The sequence below is a fragment of the Rhinopithecus roxellana genome, chromosome 10, assembly GCF_007565055.1.
Source record: "Rhinopithecus roxellana isolate Shanxi Qingling chromosome 10, ASM756505v1, whole genome shotgun sequence".
Classification (NCBI taxonomy): Eukaryota; Metazoa; Chordata; class Mammalia; order Primates; family Cercopithecidae; genus Rhinopithecus; species Rhinopithecus roxellana.
Genome location: NC_044558.1, coordinates 44,302,610 through 44,316,026, shown reverse-complemented (window position 1 = coordinate 44,316,026; position 13,417 = coordinate 44,302,610). Strand labels below are relative to the sequence as shown.

At 36.8% G+C, this 13,417-nt stretch overlaps 1 protein-coding gene across 6 annotated transcripts in view; it reads right to left on the bottom strand.

The window, feature by feature from the left end:
* The window catches only part of GRIP1 (glutamate receptor interacting protein 1), a 761,679-nt gene that overhangs the window by 172,126 nt on the left and 576,136 nt on the right, over nt 1-13,417 (bottom strand). For all 6 annotated transcript variants that reach the window (XM_030939011.1, XM_030939013.1, XM_030939017.1 and 3 more), the window contains exons 5-6: nt 7,153-7,236; nt 1,696-1,771 (exon numbers count right to left, since the gene is read on the bottom strand). In XM_030939011.1, the coding sequence (XP_030794871.1) occupies nt 1,696-1,771; nt 7,153-7,236 (160 nt within the window). The remainder of the gene's footprint in view (nt 1-1,695; nt 1,772-7,152; nt 7,237-13,417) is intronic.

The window sequence follows — 13,417 nt, the reverse complement described above, 5'->3', positions numbered from 1 at the left end:
AAATTGATTTAACCTCACATTCCCTGGAAGAGGAAGGCAATTGCTATTCTCCCTGCTGTGACCACAGACACTCAAGGCGTTGAGAGATGACTCAGTGACACCACAAAAGTACAGCCAGGGTGGCCCCCAGATAACCCTGCCTCAGGGAGGGTCACAAAAATGAGAAAATCAAACAGTGGGATTATATGTTGAGGATTTGGAAAGAATAATAATGACCTTTGAAATAAACATCTTTCACCTAGTTCACTCTCTAAGTCCTTTGGCTCCAATTTTTTTCTTAAATTCTCAGATTTCTTTGAGTTCTAAATTAATTTGGTAATACAAGTACACCACTCACAAGCTTGTAGCCTATGTTTTGACATTTCTGTCAACTCCAACTCTAAATGTTAATAAGAAATGAAAACATTCTAATTTGCTTCAGGAAGAGTGATTCACTAGAGACACATGGAAAGGGAAAAGGGGAAACTCTTGGACATTTTGCTACCCGCTGCAAATGCAAATACACATCAGCACAAGTAAGACACCAGTGTTTTTTCCTATTTTCTAATTTTATATGAAATATCATCTTTCTTAAAAGTGAGCTAATCATATGAGCTTCAAACGAAAAGAAACCTGAATTCCTCCCACAGTTCTTTCACTTACTGCCATACTGGGCAGTTTTGTCATCTGTAAATGTGGATACAAAGACCTCATTTAGAGGGTGGGTTGTAAGGATAAAATAAGATAATGTCTGCCAAGCCCTCAGAACAGTCCCTAGCACATAGTAAATTCTTAATAAATAATGGTTATAAATGGTTAATTAATTAATGGTTATTAATGGTTAATATTTATTAATAATAACTACTATTGTTATCTTTATCTCTTAACAAAGGTTTTTAAGTTTATCCTGGTCTCAAACAGAGAGATAAGAGGAATCAGTACATTTTCCTCCTCCCCTTCAACAGTCTCTAATGGCAGCAGTTGTGTTCCCCCATCATTATAGAGTCAATTTTTGCTGTGGGAAACTAATACAGAGGTGAGTATCTCCAGAGACACTTAAGTTGTGAGCTTACTTGGGGCCCTACAAGGCTTACAATAGGAAAGTTGAAGGCATTTGCCCTTCACATATTCAAATTAGCAAGGAAGAGAAATGCAAAGAAAACTCTAGAGACTAATGAAATGTCTTCCATTTTACTAAAAGTCACTTCCATTCTGACCTGCATAGTCACTATCAAAAGATAACACTGATAGTAAGAATGTTGAGAATGGTAAGATTCTCACCACCACCACCTATCTGTCCAGGCTGGGAGATTAGCAACAGGAGAAGATGCATTTCCAGCACCTGCCTAAAAGAGCCAGCTGAGTTCTGTAAGTGCCTCCCCTGTGCCAGGCCCCTGCAAGGCATTATATATCTCCAACCTTTGATAAAACTGAACAGCTCTGAAAGGTAGATATTAGTATCTACATTTCCAACGGTGGTGGAAATTGAGCTCAGTATTAAGTCACTTGATAAACATATAGTACAGTAAGTATAGACTCTAGAGGCAAACCTTATTTTTTCTGATTCCATAGCTCAGACTCTCAGTTTTCACATTGTAACATGTTTGCTTAATATCTACATTTTACTGTAAAATTTCTAATATATCAACTTCTATGTCAAAGTCCCCAGCTGTATTTATTTTATTTTGGATAGTGACACAGAAAGATAAAGTTTACCTGTCAGCAGGTCCTCCAGGACGAACACATGTTATCACAACTGGACGAGATTTATTTCTATCATCATGTGCTCCCCCTAGCAAAGAAAAGGAATACAGCTTAAAAATGCTTTCATTGTTGACATTTAAAAAAATCACCTGCAAGATTTCAGTTGAGAAATGTCCTACTTCATGTACGGAGGAAAATATGTAAAATTATCCTTGAGGCACACAAAAGGCTTAAAGGTCTTGCTCATTTTATAAAGAATATATTTTTGAAGTCACCATTTCTCCATCTTTCAATAAATACATGGCTGTAACCAGATAACATAGAAAGTATTTAACAACTGGAATGGCAAGAGGATCAACTGATTATATCAAGTACTGGCCCGATTTGAACAGCTGTCAGTTATACAGTACAGACGTGTATATCTGTGCCAATAAAACGGATCTAAAATACTGGTCAGTAGGTCTACAACCTAACATAAAGGAAACAAAAACCAAAGTAAAATAAAAATCCTAGTATTAAAAAAGAAAGCAAAAAAAAAAAAAATTCAAGTGACCAAGTGGCTTTCATTAAAAGTGAGGTGTTCAAAAATTTGGGGCAAATTTTTCAGACTGTGTCAAACCAGCTGCAATCCTTGAATGGGAATTTTAATTTTCTGTTAGAAAAAATTCTCCACAAGAATTCATGGAAACATAGATGTTTCAAGATGGAAGGTAATTTATTGTAAATTCTCTTTTTAATCCATAATCCTTTTGTACAATTTCCTTAATCTGTGCTCCACCAGCGTCTGCATGAAATGCACGGGTGCTGGCCTACTTCTAGATGTGAGGCTGCTCATTCCACATTTGGACACCAAGGAGTGTTAGAAAGTTCTTCCTAATATTTAACTGACATCTCTCCTCCTTCAACTTTCATTCACTGGTCTTTGTTCTATGATCCAGAGCAGTAAAATAAAAATGTATGCTCTCTTTTACAAAAATGTTTTCTGAAAGTTGAAAACAGAGATTATACACCGGCTAAATCCCACCTTCTTAATGTTGAACAATGCCAGTTTCCTTATCTATTCTTTATGTGACCTGGTTTCTTAGCATATCACCATCCGGTCTGTCCATCTGGGAGTTTTCTAGTTTGCCAATATCTGATAAATATGAAGCTATTGTCAACTATTTCTCCCTTAATATTTGCATGCTAGAACAGATGGACATTTCCCAAACCTGGCATAGGCCAAAAGGTCGCCTTACAGAAAATAGCCTAAGAGAAAAATTAAAAGGCATTTGCAGTTCCTCAGGAAGGCAAATGCTTCTTTTGTGCTCACTTCTGTGACAAGTGATTTGTTTAGTGTGATTGATTGGAAAAAGCTCTCGTTCAGCATTTTGTCAGTATTTTACTCTTTCACTGTGTTTAGCTTCTTTAGAAATTCCTCTTTAAAATAAAAAATTCACCACTTTCTCAGAAAAAAATTTTAAAATGAAAATTTTAAATGTTACCACAAATGCTTACCCATATTTATGTAAATACTGTTACATAATTTCTCTTTTGCAAGGTGACCATAAAGAATAGGTTTGCTTTTCCCTAAAGGAAAATTGATTGAGAAGAGGATGAGGGCCAAAGATAGCAAGAAATCGTTCCATAATTTTGGCTTGTATTTATAAATTTCAAAATGTAACATTGAATACCTGTTAAAGTGTGAGATAGTTGTATATTTCTTGATATGTGGCATTTTACTGTTATTTGTAATGACCGAAGTTTCCTGTGTGACTCACTCAGGTTCTAGAAGTTTGCAGCAGCAAGGCAAAACAGGAACCACTCAAAGACCAGTGACATTCTCAATCCTGGTGTACATTAGTATCAACTGGGATGCTTTTTGAAAATATCAATGGCAGAGACACAGTGCAGACCAAATCTGAATATCAAGCAGCATATGTTAAATGACTAGGCCCACCTACAATTTTACATTTGACTAGAGAAGGTTTCCTTGTCTAAAGTGTAAAGCAACTTCATGGCAGAGTGCCTTTCCTATCAGCCCAACTCATCTCCTCTGGCTTGCTTGCATTAACTGAAATTTAACACTCCAAGGTTTTAGCCAGAACATCATTTTTACTCTATGGATGCAAGGTTCTATTGTTTAGGGAATAAAGGTTTTAGAACTTGTGACTTATAGCATTAGAAATATAATTCCATTCATCAGCTAAAACCTTAATGTTGCAAGTTCCATTCTAATAGGTTAAGAAGAACTTCACCCATACTGAATAGATATGCTCCATCTGCAGTAACTTCTCCTCTTTCCTGGCTGTCCTGGTATTTTCCACTGATCTAAGTTTAGCTCAACTCCCATCTATGCCAAAACATCTTATCTGCCATACTAACATTTACTCACAGCACTTTCTCATTCTGATTAACCAGTGACTCTTAAGTGACGGGTAGTGACCACCTTTTGAACAGGGAAAATCCTCCAGATGGACCTCAAACTAATCTAAAAATAGAAATTCTTTATTTGATTCTCATTGAGAAATTATGCAAAACTCCAAAAACGTTTATGTTCAACCAACATATTAAGGGAGTTATTAAGGCCTATAAACATGTGGTACTCATAAACTAATACTGGCTTATTGTAACCAAGTTTTTAAAAATCAGTATAATACTACGAAGTCTGATGTCCACACAAATCTAGGTAACATTCAATCATTCACTTATTAAGTGCCTCCACATACCAGGCAGTGTTCTAAGCTCATATTATAAAACTCCTGGGCATATACACAGATAGTTGAAATTCCTGCAAACTGTGGGAAGGGTGCTTTACTAACATCACATCATCAGTTGTCTTGAGGTGGTTGTACATTTCAATTGCTTCTATTCTGTTTATTTCTTAATAATACATTACTCTTGGTTTAGCTCTTTTATTAGTAATTTGATTCATTATTGACTAACCATACAGTCACTATCAATGAATATCTGCAACAGCAGTATTTTTTGGCATAGTGTTTCAATAATTAGACTTGTATGCATGTGATTGAAGAACCTTCTCATTCATATCTGTATTGCAAAACAGATTTGTATATATCACCCTTTAGCCAAAAATTACTTGTACAGTGACTTTTCACTATATTCATCTCGTTATTTTAAACAGAAATTTAGGAATGGTTAGGGTAAATGATCTTGGGCTCTGTTCCTCCACCTAAAAATAGGCCTTGGTCAGAAAAATGTAATAACTACAAGTCTAAACCTCTCAATGAGTTCCTAGTTCCTCATTCTCTCTACTACTCACTTGAGCACTCTATCAACTTATGTCTTAAATTCACTGGACTGTAATTCCCTGTAGATCGGAGTCTTGTCTTATGACTCTATAGTACTTCCCTCCATGCTGACATGTTGACATGTGCTTAATAAACATTTGACTGATTGATTTGCTAAGTGACTGGGATAAAATGAAAGCTACTATTTAAAACTCAATCACTTAAGACAAATCTGTACAAGTATCCACATCTCTTTTATTCTTTCATGCATATTTATTAAGATGTTTAATTTTAATTAATGTTTTAATAATTTTGATAGAATTTTTACTCAGTTGAAGTACAAAATGTTATAGGTGAAGACAAAAACAATCAAGAAATGTGAACTGTTAAAATATTCCTGATAGTGGAAAACCAAATACTGCATGTTCTTGCTTATAAGTGGGTGCTAAGCATTGAGTACACATGGACACAAAGAAGGGAACAACAGACACTGGGGCCTATTTGAGGGTGGCAGGTGGGAGGAGGATGAGGATTGAAAAACTACTGATTGAGTATGATGATGATTACTTGGATGACAAAATTATCTGTACCCCAAGCCCCCATGACATGCAATTCCCCCATGTAACAAACCTGCACATGTACCCCTTGAACCCAAGACAAAAGTTGGAAAGGAAAAAAATCCCTGATGTTTATATAGCTCCCTATTGAACCTCATTGTCATACTACAGATTGAGAGTTGTTAATGTAGGCATAGTCTTTACGGAATAAAATTACTAATAAGAAAACATAATGCAAGATAGAATTATACCTTAGAAGTAGTAGTTTAATGACAAGCTGGAGTCACCTGAAATTGTTATGATCAATGCCATATTATAATATGATGACTTGAGCTGAAGCACATAGATACCCAAGAGATTAGAATCTTCGATCCATTTTTAGAAAGCTACAATAACCAACTATGTTTCTGGAGAAATTTATTTAAATAAAGTCCCTTAATTCTGGTGTATTAAATCAAATCAAGGCATACTAATCAACATTTTTGATTCAGTGATATAGAAAAATACAAAAGGAAAGACAAAAGATATGTTGAAAAGTATAGGATGACTGAACTGACAAGGTTTATAAACAGTGGCTTCCTGCTCTGCATTAATGAACCAAAAATAGAGCTACATTTGGTTTCCACTTTTATGGCCACTCATTGTTGTGTTTATTTAAAGAAGGGAAGATCTTTCTAACCCACAGAGTGAGAGAAAATCTTTACAACTTACACATCCAACAAAGGACTAATATCCAGAATCTACAGGGAACTCAAAGAAATTAGCAAGAAAAAAAACCAAACAATTCCATCAAAAAGTGGACGAAGGACATGAATAGACAATTCTCAAAAGAAGATATACAAATGGCCAACAAACATATGAAAAAAACATGCTCAGCATCACTAATGATCAGGGAAATGCAAATCAAAACCACAGTGTGGTACCACCTTATTCCCACAAGAGTGGCCATAATAAAAAACAAAAACAAAAACAAAAAACCACATAAAAAAACAGATGTTGATGTGGATGCAGTGAAAAGGGAACACTTCTATACTGCTGAAGGGAATGTAAACTAGTATGACCACTATGGAAAACAGTGTGGGGACCCTTAAAGAATAAAAAGTAGAACTATCATTTGATCCAGCAATTCTACGACTGGATATCTACTCAGAAGAAAAGAAGTCATTACATAAAAGAGATACTTGCACATGCATATTTATAGCAGCACGATTTGCAATTGCAAAAATATGGAACCAGCCCAAATACCCATCAATCAACTAGTGGATAAAGAAACTGTGGTATACATATACAATAGAATACTATTCAGCCATAAAAAGGAATGAGTTAATGGAATTTGCAGCAACCTGGATGGAATTGGAGACCATTATTTCAAGTGAAGTAACTCAGGAATGGAAAATCAAACATTGTATGTTCTCATTTGTAAGTAGGAGTTAAGCTATGAGGATGCAAAGGCATAAGAATGATACAAGGGACTTTTAGGACTTGGGGAAAAGTGGGAAGGAGGTGAGGAATAAAAGGCTACAAATTGGGTTCAGTGTATGCTGCTCGGGTGGTGGGCACACCAAAATCTCACAAATCACCACTAAAGAACTTATGCATGTAACCAAATACCCAAATACCACCTGTTCCCTGAAAACCTATGGAAATGATTTTTTAAGTAGATTTTTCTAACCAACACCTACCTCGTATTACAAAACCAAAGGTATTGCCTTCTTTATGTAATGTGACCTCCACGGTTCGGAAAATAACACTTGATCCTTGCACAGCTGAATAAAGGAAAGAGAGAAGGAAATATAACTTGTAAATCATCATAACATTTCTAAATCATTCAATGTGGCATAAAATATTACAGATCCCTGTTGCAAATAAGTTTTGAGTAATAAGCAACAATCCCTTTTCAAAGAAAATGTTTAAAAAACTGTAATGATGTAAAAATATCATAAAACAGTCTTTTGTATAAGTGACTCATATAGATACAAGTGTAACCAAAATCATAGCTAGTTCATTTCCTTCTATATAGTTAGTTTCTAGATAACAGGGTGGTATTTACATTGTTTAAACTCTACCTAACAAGAGAGACAGTATTTATATAAGTAGAATTGTTTTCCTTTTGTAAATTGCAAAAACAATATTTTGTAACACTTGTAAAATAACTTCTGTATTTATTTTAATTTTGCAGCTGGCACAGGAAGAAAAATTACCATTCTCAGATTGCTATCGATAGGCTGATGCTAATAGATGTTCTGACACATAAATAGCTATTAAACTATTAAACTAAGACACAGCAACCCAGATGAAACTTAGAGGGCAAAAGAAATTCTAAGCACATTCAGAATACTACTACTATCTAAGAAACTACAGATTGACTTAATTTTACTTGATACATTATGCTTATGTTGTGTTTGCGTGATTATCGCTTTCATTTAACAAAATGGAATTGTATTGTCAAGCTGTAATCTCTAGTCACATTACAAACATGTATGACGGTATAAGGTAGATGAAGGTATAGTTACTAAAATATTCTGTAAGATTGCTTTCGAGAACCTGTTGAGTCATGCTGATTGTACTATACACTATTTCTGCATTAAAAAAACCCATAAAACTTCTACAAATTGGTAATTTATCATTATGCACAGAGGGATGTTTTTATTCATAGAGACTTGTAATGTGTAGGAGAATTTTAGATCTTTATTTTGAATTAGTATCTAGTTAATGCCATGTTCATTATCAAGTAACACATTGTTTTTACATTCCCACTAGATCCTGAAGGGTTTATTAGATAAAACTATCAGCAAGAAATATACAGGCAGGCCAGGCACGGTGGCTCATGCCTGTAATCACAGCACTTTGGGAGGCCAAGGTGGGTAGGTCACAAGGTCAGGAATTCAAGGCCAGCCTGGCTAAGATGGTGAAACCGCATCTCTACTAAAAATTCAAAATCAGCCGGGCGTGGTGGCAGACACCTGTAATCCCAGCTACTTTGGAGGCCCAGGCAGGAGAATCACTTGATCCTGCGGGGGCAGAGACTGTGGTGAGCCGAGATCACGCCACTGCACTCCAGCCTGGGTGACAGAGTGAGACTGTCTCAAAAAAAAAAAAAAAAAATATATATATATATATATGTATACACACACACACACACACACACACACACACACACACACATATACACACACACAGAGACAGAATCCAAAGGCATTGTTTAAAACAATTTTTTCCTATAGAAATAGCAAGTAGTTTTAGGTTTTAATTACAATTATTTTTAATTATCAGAAATTCTGAACCCTCAAGGGAATAAACATGATTAGAAAAGTACACATTTAAATTCATAAAACTGTCCACTATCTGGCTGGGACACAAAGTACAATAAAAATTTGGATCGGCTGAAAAACAACATAAACCTACAGTTGAAAAATGTTTTGGTATACTGCTGATTTAATTAAATGTCATATTCTTGCTATCAGGGGAATTTCAGCTTAGACTAATCAACTACGAACAGTACTCACAAACAGATGAAAGTGTTGAGGTACAGTTTTAATTAAACAAAAAAAATTGAGTTCATTCCAAATGTTTTCTTATTTCCACGGCTCAACAAGCCACTTGAAGAAATTGGTTAAGAACATATTTTTTTTTTTGTTCTCTAAGTAAGTGAGGAAAGTAAAGGATATGGAAAGAAATAATTAATAAGAATTTACTGTGTGCTCAGAACTCTGCAAAAATGGTTTACACATATTGTTTCATTTACTCAGTAAATCAGCTTTCAATGATATACAACTGAATTCTAATTCTGGGCCACCTGTCCTTGTTGGCTGAATATTTGTTATAGGAATGCAAAGTACTGCAATTTTGATTTTGCTTTAGCTAAATCTTGCTGACTACAAAATCTTACAATCAAATTTAAAGTCAGTATAAAGGCTCTGTATTTTCTACAGCTTTAGATTATCTACACTGTTGTTCTCCATCATTTACAAAGATAAATTTGAATGTTGACTGCATTTTAATACAATTAATGAAATAATTTGGTCTTTATCGTTTTTATTTGCATGGCTGGCTCTTCGTGATTGGGTTTTCATGTGCAGTACCAGATATCCTGCATTGCCATGTAAATTTTACTAATGACTCATACATATGTATGTGTACACAAAGTTCCAATTAAGGGGCTTACCCAATGGATCAAAGGGTAGGTAGAAACCAAGTTCACAATGTAAAAATTCCCCTCGGCCTGTCAGTTGTGCTGCTGTCCCTTCTTTCTATATGTGGATATGCATCTACTTCTATATAGTGATTTTCCTATGGTAGATGAGGTTTTTGAAATTACAAACTCCTTCCCTGCCTCTATATTCCCTGTCTCAATAGGAGAATAGGAGTTGTGAATGTTCCTACCTCATTATGCTGCACTTGCCCATGTGACTTACTTTTGCCACTAGGTTGTTAAGAGGCACAAGCAGAGGCTGGAATTGCACTTACATGGCTGCGCTTGCCCTGTTTTCCCTCTGCCATTGCCCCAGGAAGAGCTTCCTCCAGGTAGCTGCTGCTCCCTCAGACTGAATCCCAGAGTAAACCACATGGAGAAGACCTGAGATTATCTTTCTCCCTCTCTCCTCCTCCTCCTCACTACCACCACCACCACCACCACCACCACCACCACCACCACCACCACCATCTGTCTATGTCAGAACTGAGAAGTCAGAGGACTGTCACAGGGGCATGCTTTAACATATTTCTTTGAGTTTAAAATGACTCCTTATGATAGGAAGCTCATCTGAGTTAGCTAATGGATTAACAGTGAAGACTGCCTTTGCCAATCAGATTATAAGGCAAACTGTTTTCCATTAAATGCCCATGAGGTAAATCTGTAGCTCTAAGGTTTACATGAAAACAGAATTTAAAGACATATAAAACAAATAATATGCTAGGAATTGCATCCTTTCTAACTATTTATGCTTATGATAATTTTAGGTGTTAACTAAAAATGGATGAGAATTATGTAACATTTCAAAATTCTTTAAGACTTAAGTGACCAAAAAAATGTGAAGGCACCGCTCTAGACCAACTTTTTATTTTTATTATTTATTTATTTTTAATTGAGACAGGGTCTTTCTGTGTTGCCCAGGGTGGTCTTGAACTCCTGGGCTCAAGGGATCCTCCTGCATCCGCCTCCCAAAGTGCTAGGTAGGATTACAGGTGTAAGCCACCACACCCAGCCTCGACCAACTTTTAATACATATATATCTAAGATACAGGTTGGTAATAGTCTCTCTACAGTCTCGAAGGATCACATAATTTTAAAATCAGAAAGAGCTTTAGAGCTTATGTAGACCAATCATTTTATTTTCATAAAGAAACTGAATCTCAGAAAGGGCCAAGGTCAAACCAGTTTTCTTCTATCACATTACACTCTCTCTCTCTCTCTCTCTCTCTCTCTCTCTCTCTCTCTCTCTCTCTCTCTCTCTCTCTCCCTCTCTCTCTCTCCCTCCCTCCCTCCCTCCTCTCTCTCTCTCTCTCTCTCTCTCTCTCTCTCTCTGTCTCTCTCTCTCTCTCTCCTGGTTCTTTCTGAACTCTGTGATTGGCTGAGCCTCAAACTGCTGTGATCCTGAGAGAGCTACCAGTCTTGGCCTTGGGTGGCTTGTCTTTCAGCAGTCAGTTCTCCTTACAGACCTTCAGCTGTGGATGGCCTGTTTCTGCTCTAGCAGTCCCAGCTAAGTGAAAGGTGAACTAATTAATCCCTTCAACCACTCTGAACTCAAGTATCTTAATACTTTCTTCAAACATAATAGAAAGAGACAGAGATCATTCTTGGAGAGTAGACCTCTTTTGATTTCCATCAAAACAATTCACACTTGTGTGTTTAAACATATTTCCCCCCTTTTCCATCAACTTTATTGTATGAGGGAGAAAAAGATGGTACTGCGTAATCACCAAGTCACGATAGGTTTTAACTCCTAAACATTTCTGATATCCATCTTCTACTCTAACTCTACTAATGCTATGTTTATTTAGGGTCTCACTTCTCTTTTGGAAAATCGTAACAGCCTTTGGGCTTGTAGCCTCTGGTCTTTTCTCTATTTGGCCTCCTATAATGATAAATCTAAACACTCAGATCTTATGATGCCATTCCCCTTTAAGAGCTCCTCATGGCCCACTGGATGCCAAGCTCCATCAATATGGCTTATAAGGCCCTCATTTGGTCCTTGTGTGCCTCATTGGCCTCATCTATCTCCAAGCCCTCTCTTTCTTTCTTTCCTTCTTTTTTTTTTTTTCTTTTTTTTTGAGATGGAGTCTTGCTCTGTTGCCCAGGCTGGAGTACGGTGCCACAATCTTGGCTCACCGCAACCTCCACCTCCCAGATTCAAGCAATTCTCCTACCTCAGCCTCTCAAATAGCTGGGATTACTGACACCCACCACCATCCTGGCTAATTTTTGTATTTTTAGTAGAGACGGGGTTTCTCCATGTTGGCCAGGCTGGTCTCGAACTCCTGACCTCAAGTGATCCACCTGCCTTGGCCTCCCAAAATGCTAGGATTACAGGTGTCAGCAACCACATCCAGCCCCGTCTGTCTTTCCCTATCTGTAGTTTAACCTGTGCACTGGGCTGTCATCTTCCCTTCTTGCCGCACCCTTTGTCTGAAATATTCCTCTTTCCACCTGGCTGGGATGACCTTCTTCAAGCCTTCCTAGAAGCTCCTAGTTCTGAATCACCCATAACAGTGGACAAATCTTCTATTGGCCTTTGCCTAAAAACTATACTTAGAGTTTGTTTTAGGAAGGGGTTGCCTTTTATTGATAGGCCCAGAGGAATATAAATGTATAATCTAGATATCTGGTTTCTCTTATGTCTTTGGCAATGGTTTGAGAGAGAGATTTCAAAGCAAACTGACTCATGTAAAGTTCAAAAAAACACAGTATAATAATGGTATAATTATATACCATTTCAGTATAATAATGGTAATAATGGCTAATATTAGTTACTGACAAACTGTTTGAAATGGTCTCAACAATGATTATGGGATTATAACATTGAATCATTACAAAAAATCCTGCAACTACTATAGCTATTTTATAGATTAGAAACCGAAGGCTGAGAGAATTTAAATAACATGCCCAAGGTCACAAAGACAGAAATGAGCAAAGTTGCCATTTAACTACTGACACAGTCCAAGCCTTTACACTCTATTTTATTGCCTAGCCTTGCTGAAATGAAAAAATGTAGCAAGGTTTGTGAACATAGTCTTAAATTGATTTTGTTACAAAATGACTACTAAATCTTTGGTGTTAGATTTTATGTGAAGAATACGAACTTGTGACTGATTATGCACATGCTTCCTGAGTCCTCTAATCTGGTCCCCAAGCTTTGAACACCGTCTATATTCTCATTACTCTCAAATGTATATTTACAGTCCAGATCTTTCTTCAAACTCCAAATCATATCTTCAGGTCTCGACATTTCCTCTTGCATGTCAAATAGGCATCTCAAATGTAGTATTTCAAGCAATGAACTGCTGATCCTTCCCTCACAAATCAGCTCTACCCACATTCTTATCCACTCCTGTTAATGGATACTCTGTCCTTCCAGCTGCTCATGCTCAAAACCTTGGGGTTAACTTTGACTCCTCTTTTTCTGCACAACTCACATCAAATCCATTAGGCAATCCTCCAAAACAGATCTGGAATCTGACTGCTTTTCACTGTCTCCATCGTCATCTCTCACATGGATCACTATAACTGCTCTCCAGCTCATCTCCCAGCTTCTACCCTGGTCTCTTATAGTCTATTGTCAACACAGTATCCAGAGAGCCTCTGAAAACATAAATCACATCATGTCACTCCTCTGCCCCAAACCATATAGTGACTTCCTGTATCATTCAGAGAAAAACTTAACGTCCTCCCAATGACCTACAAAAATGCCCCACCCCCTTCCATTTCTGATCCCACTTCCTAATTCTCTT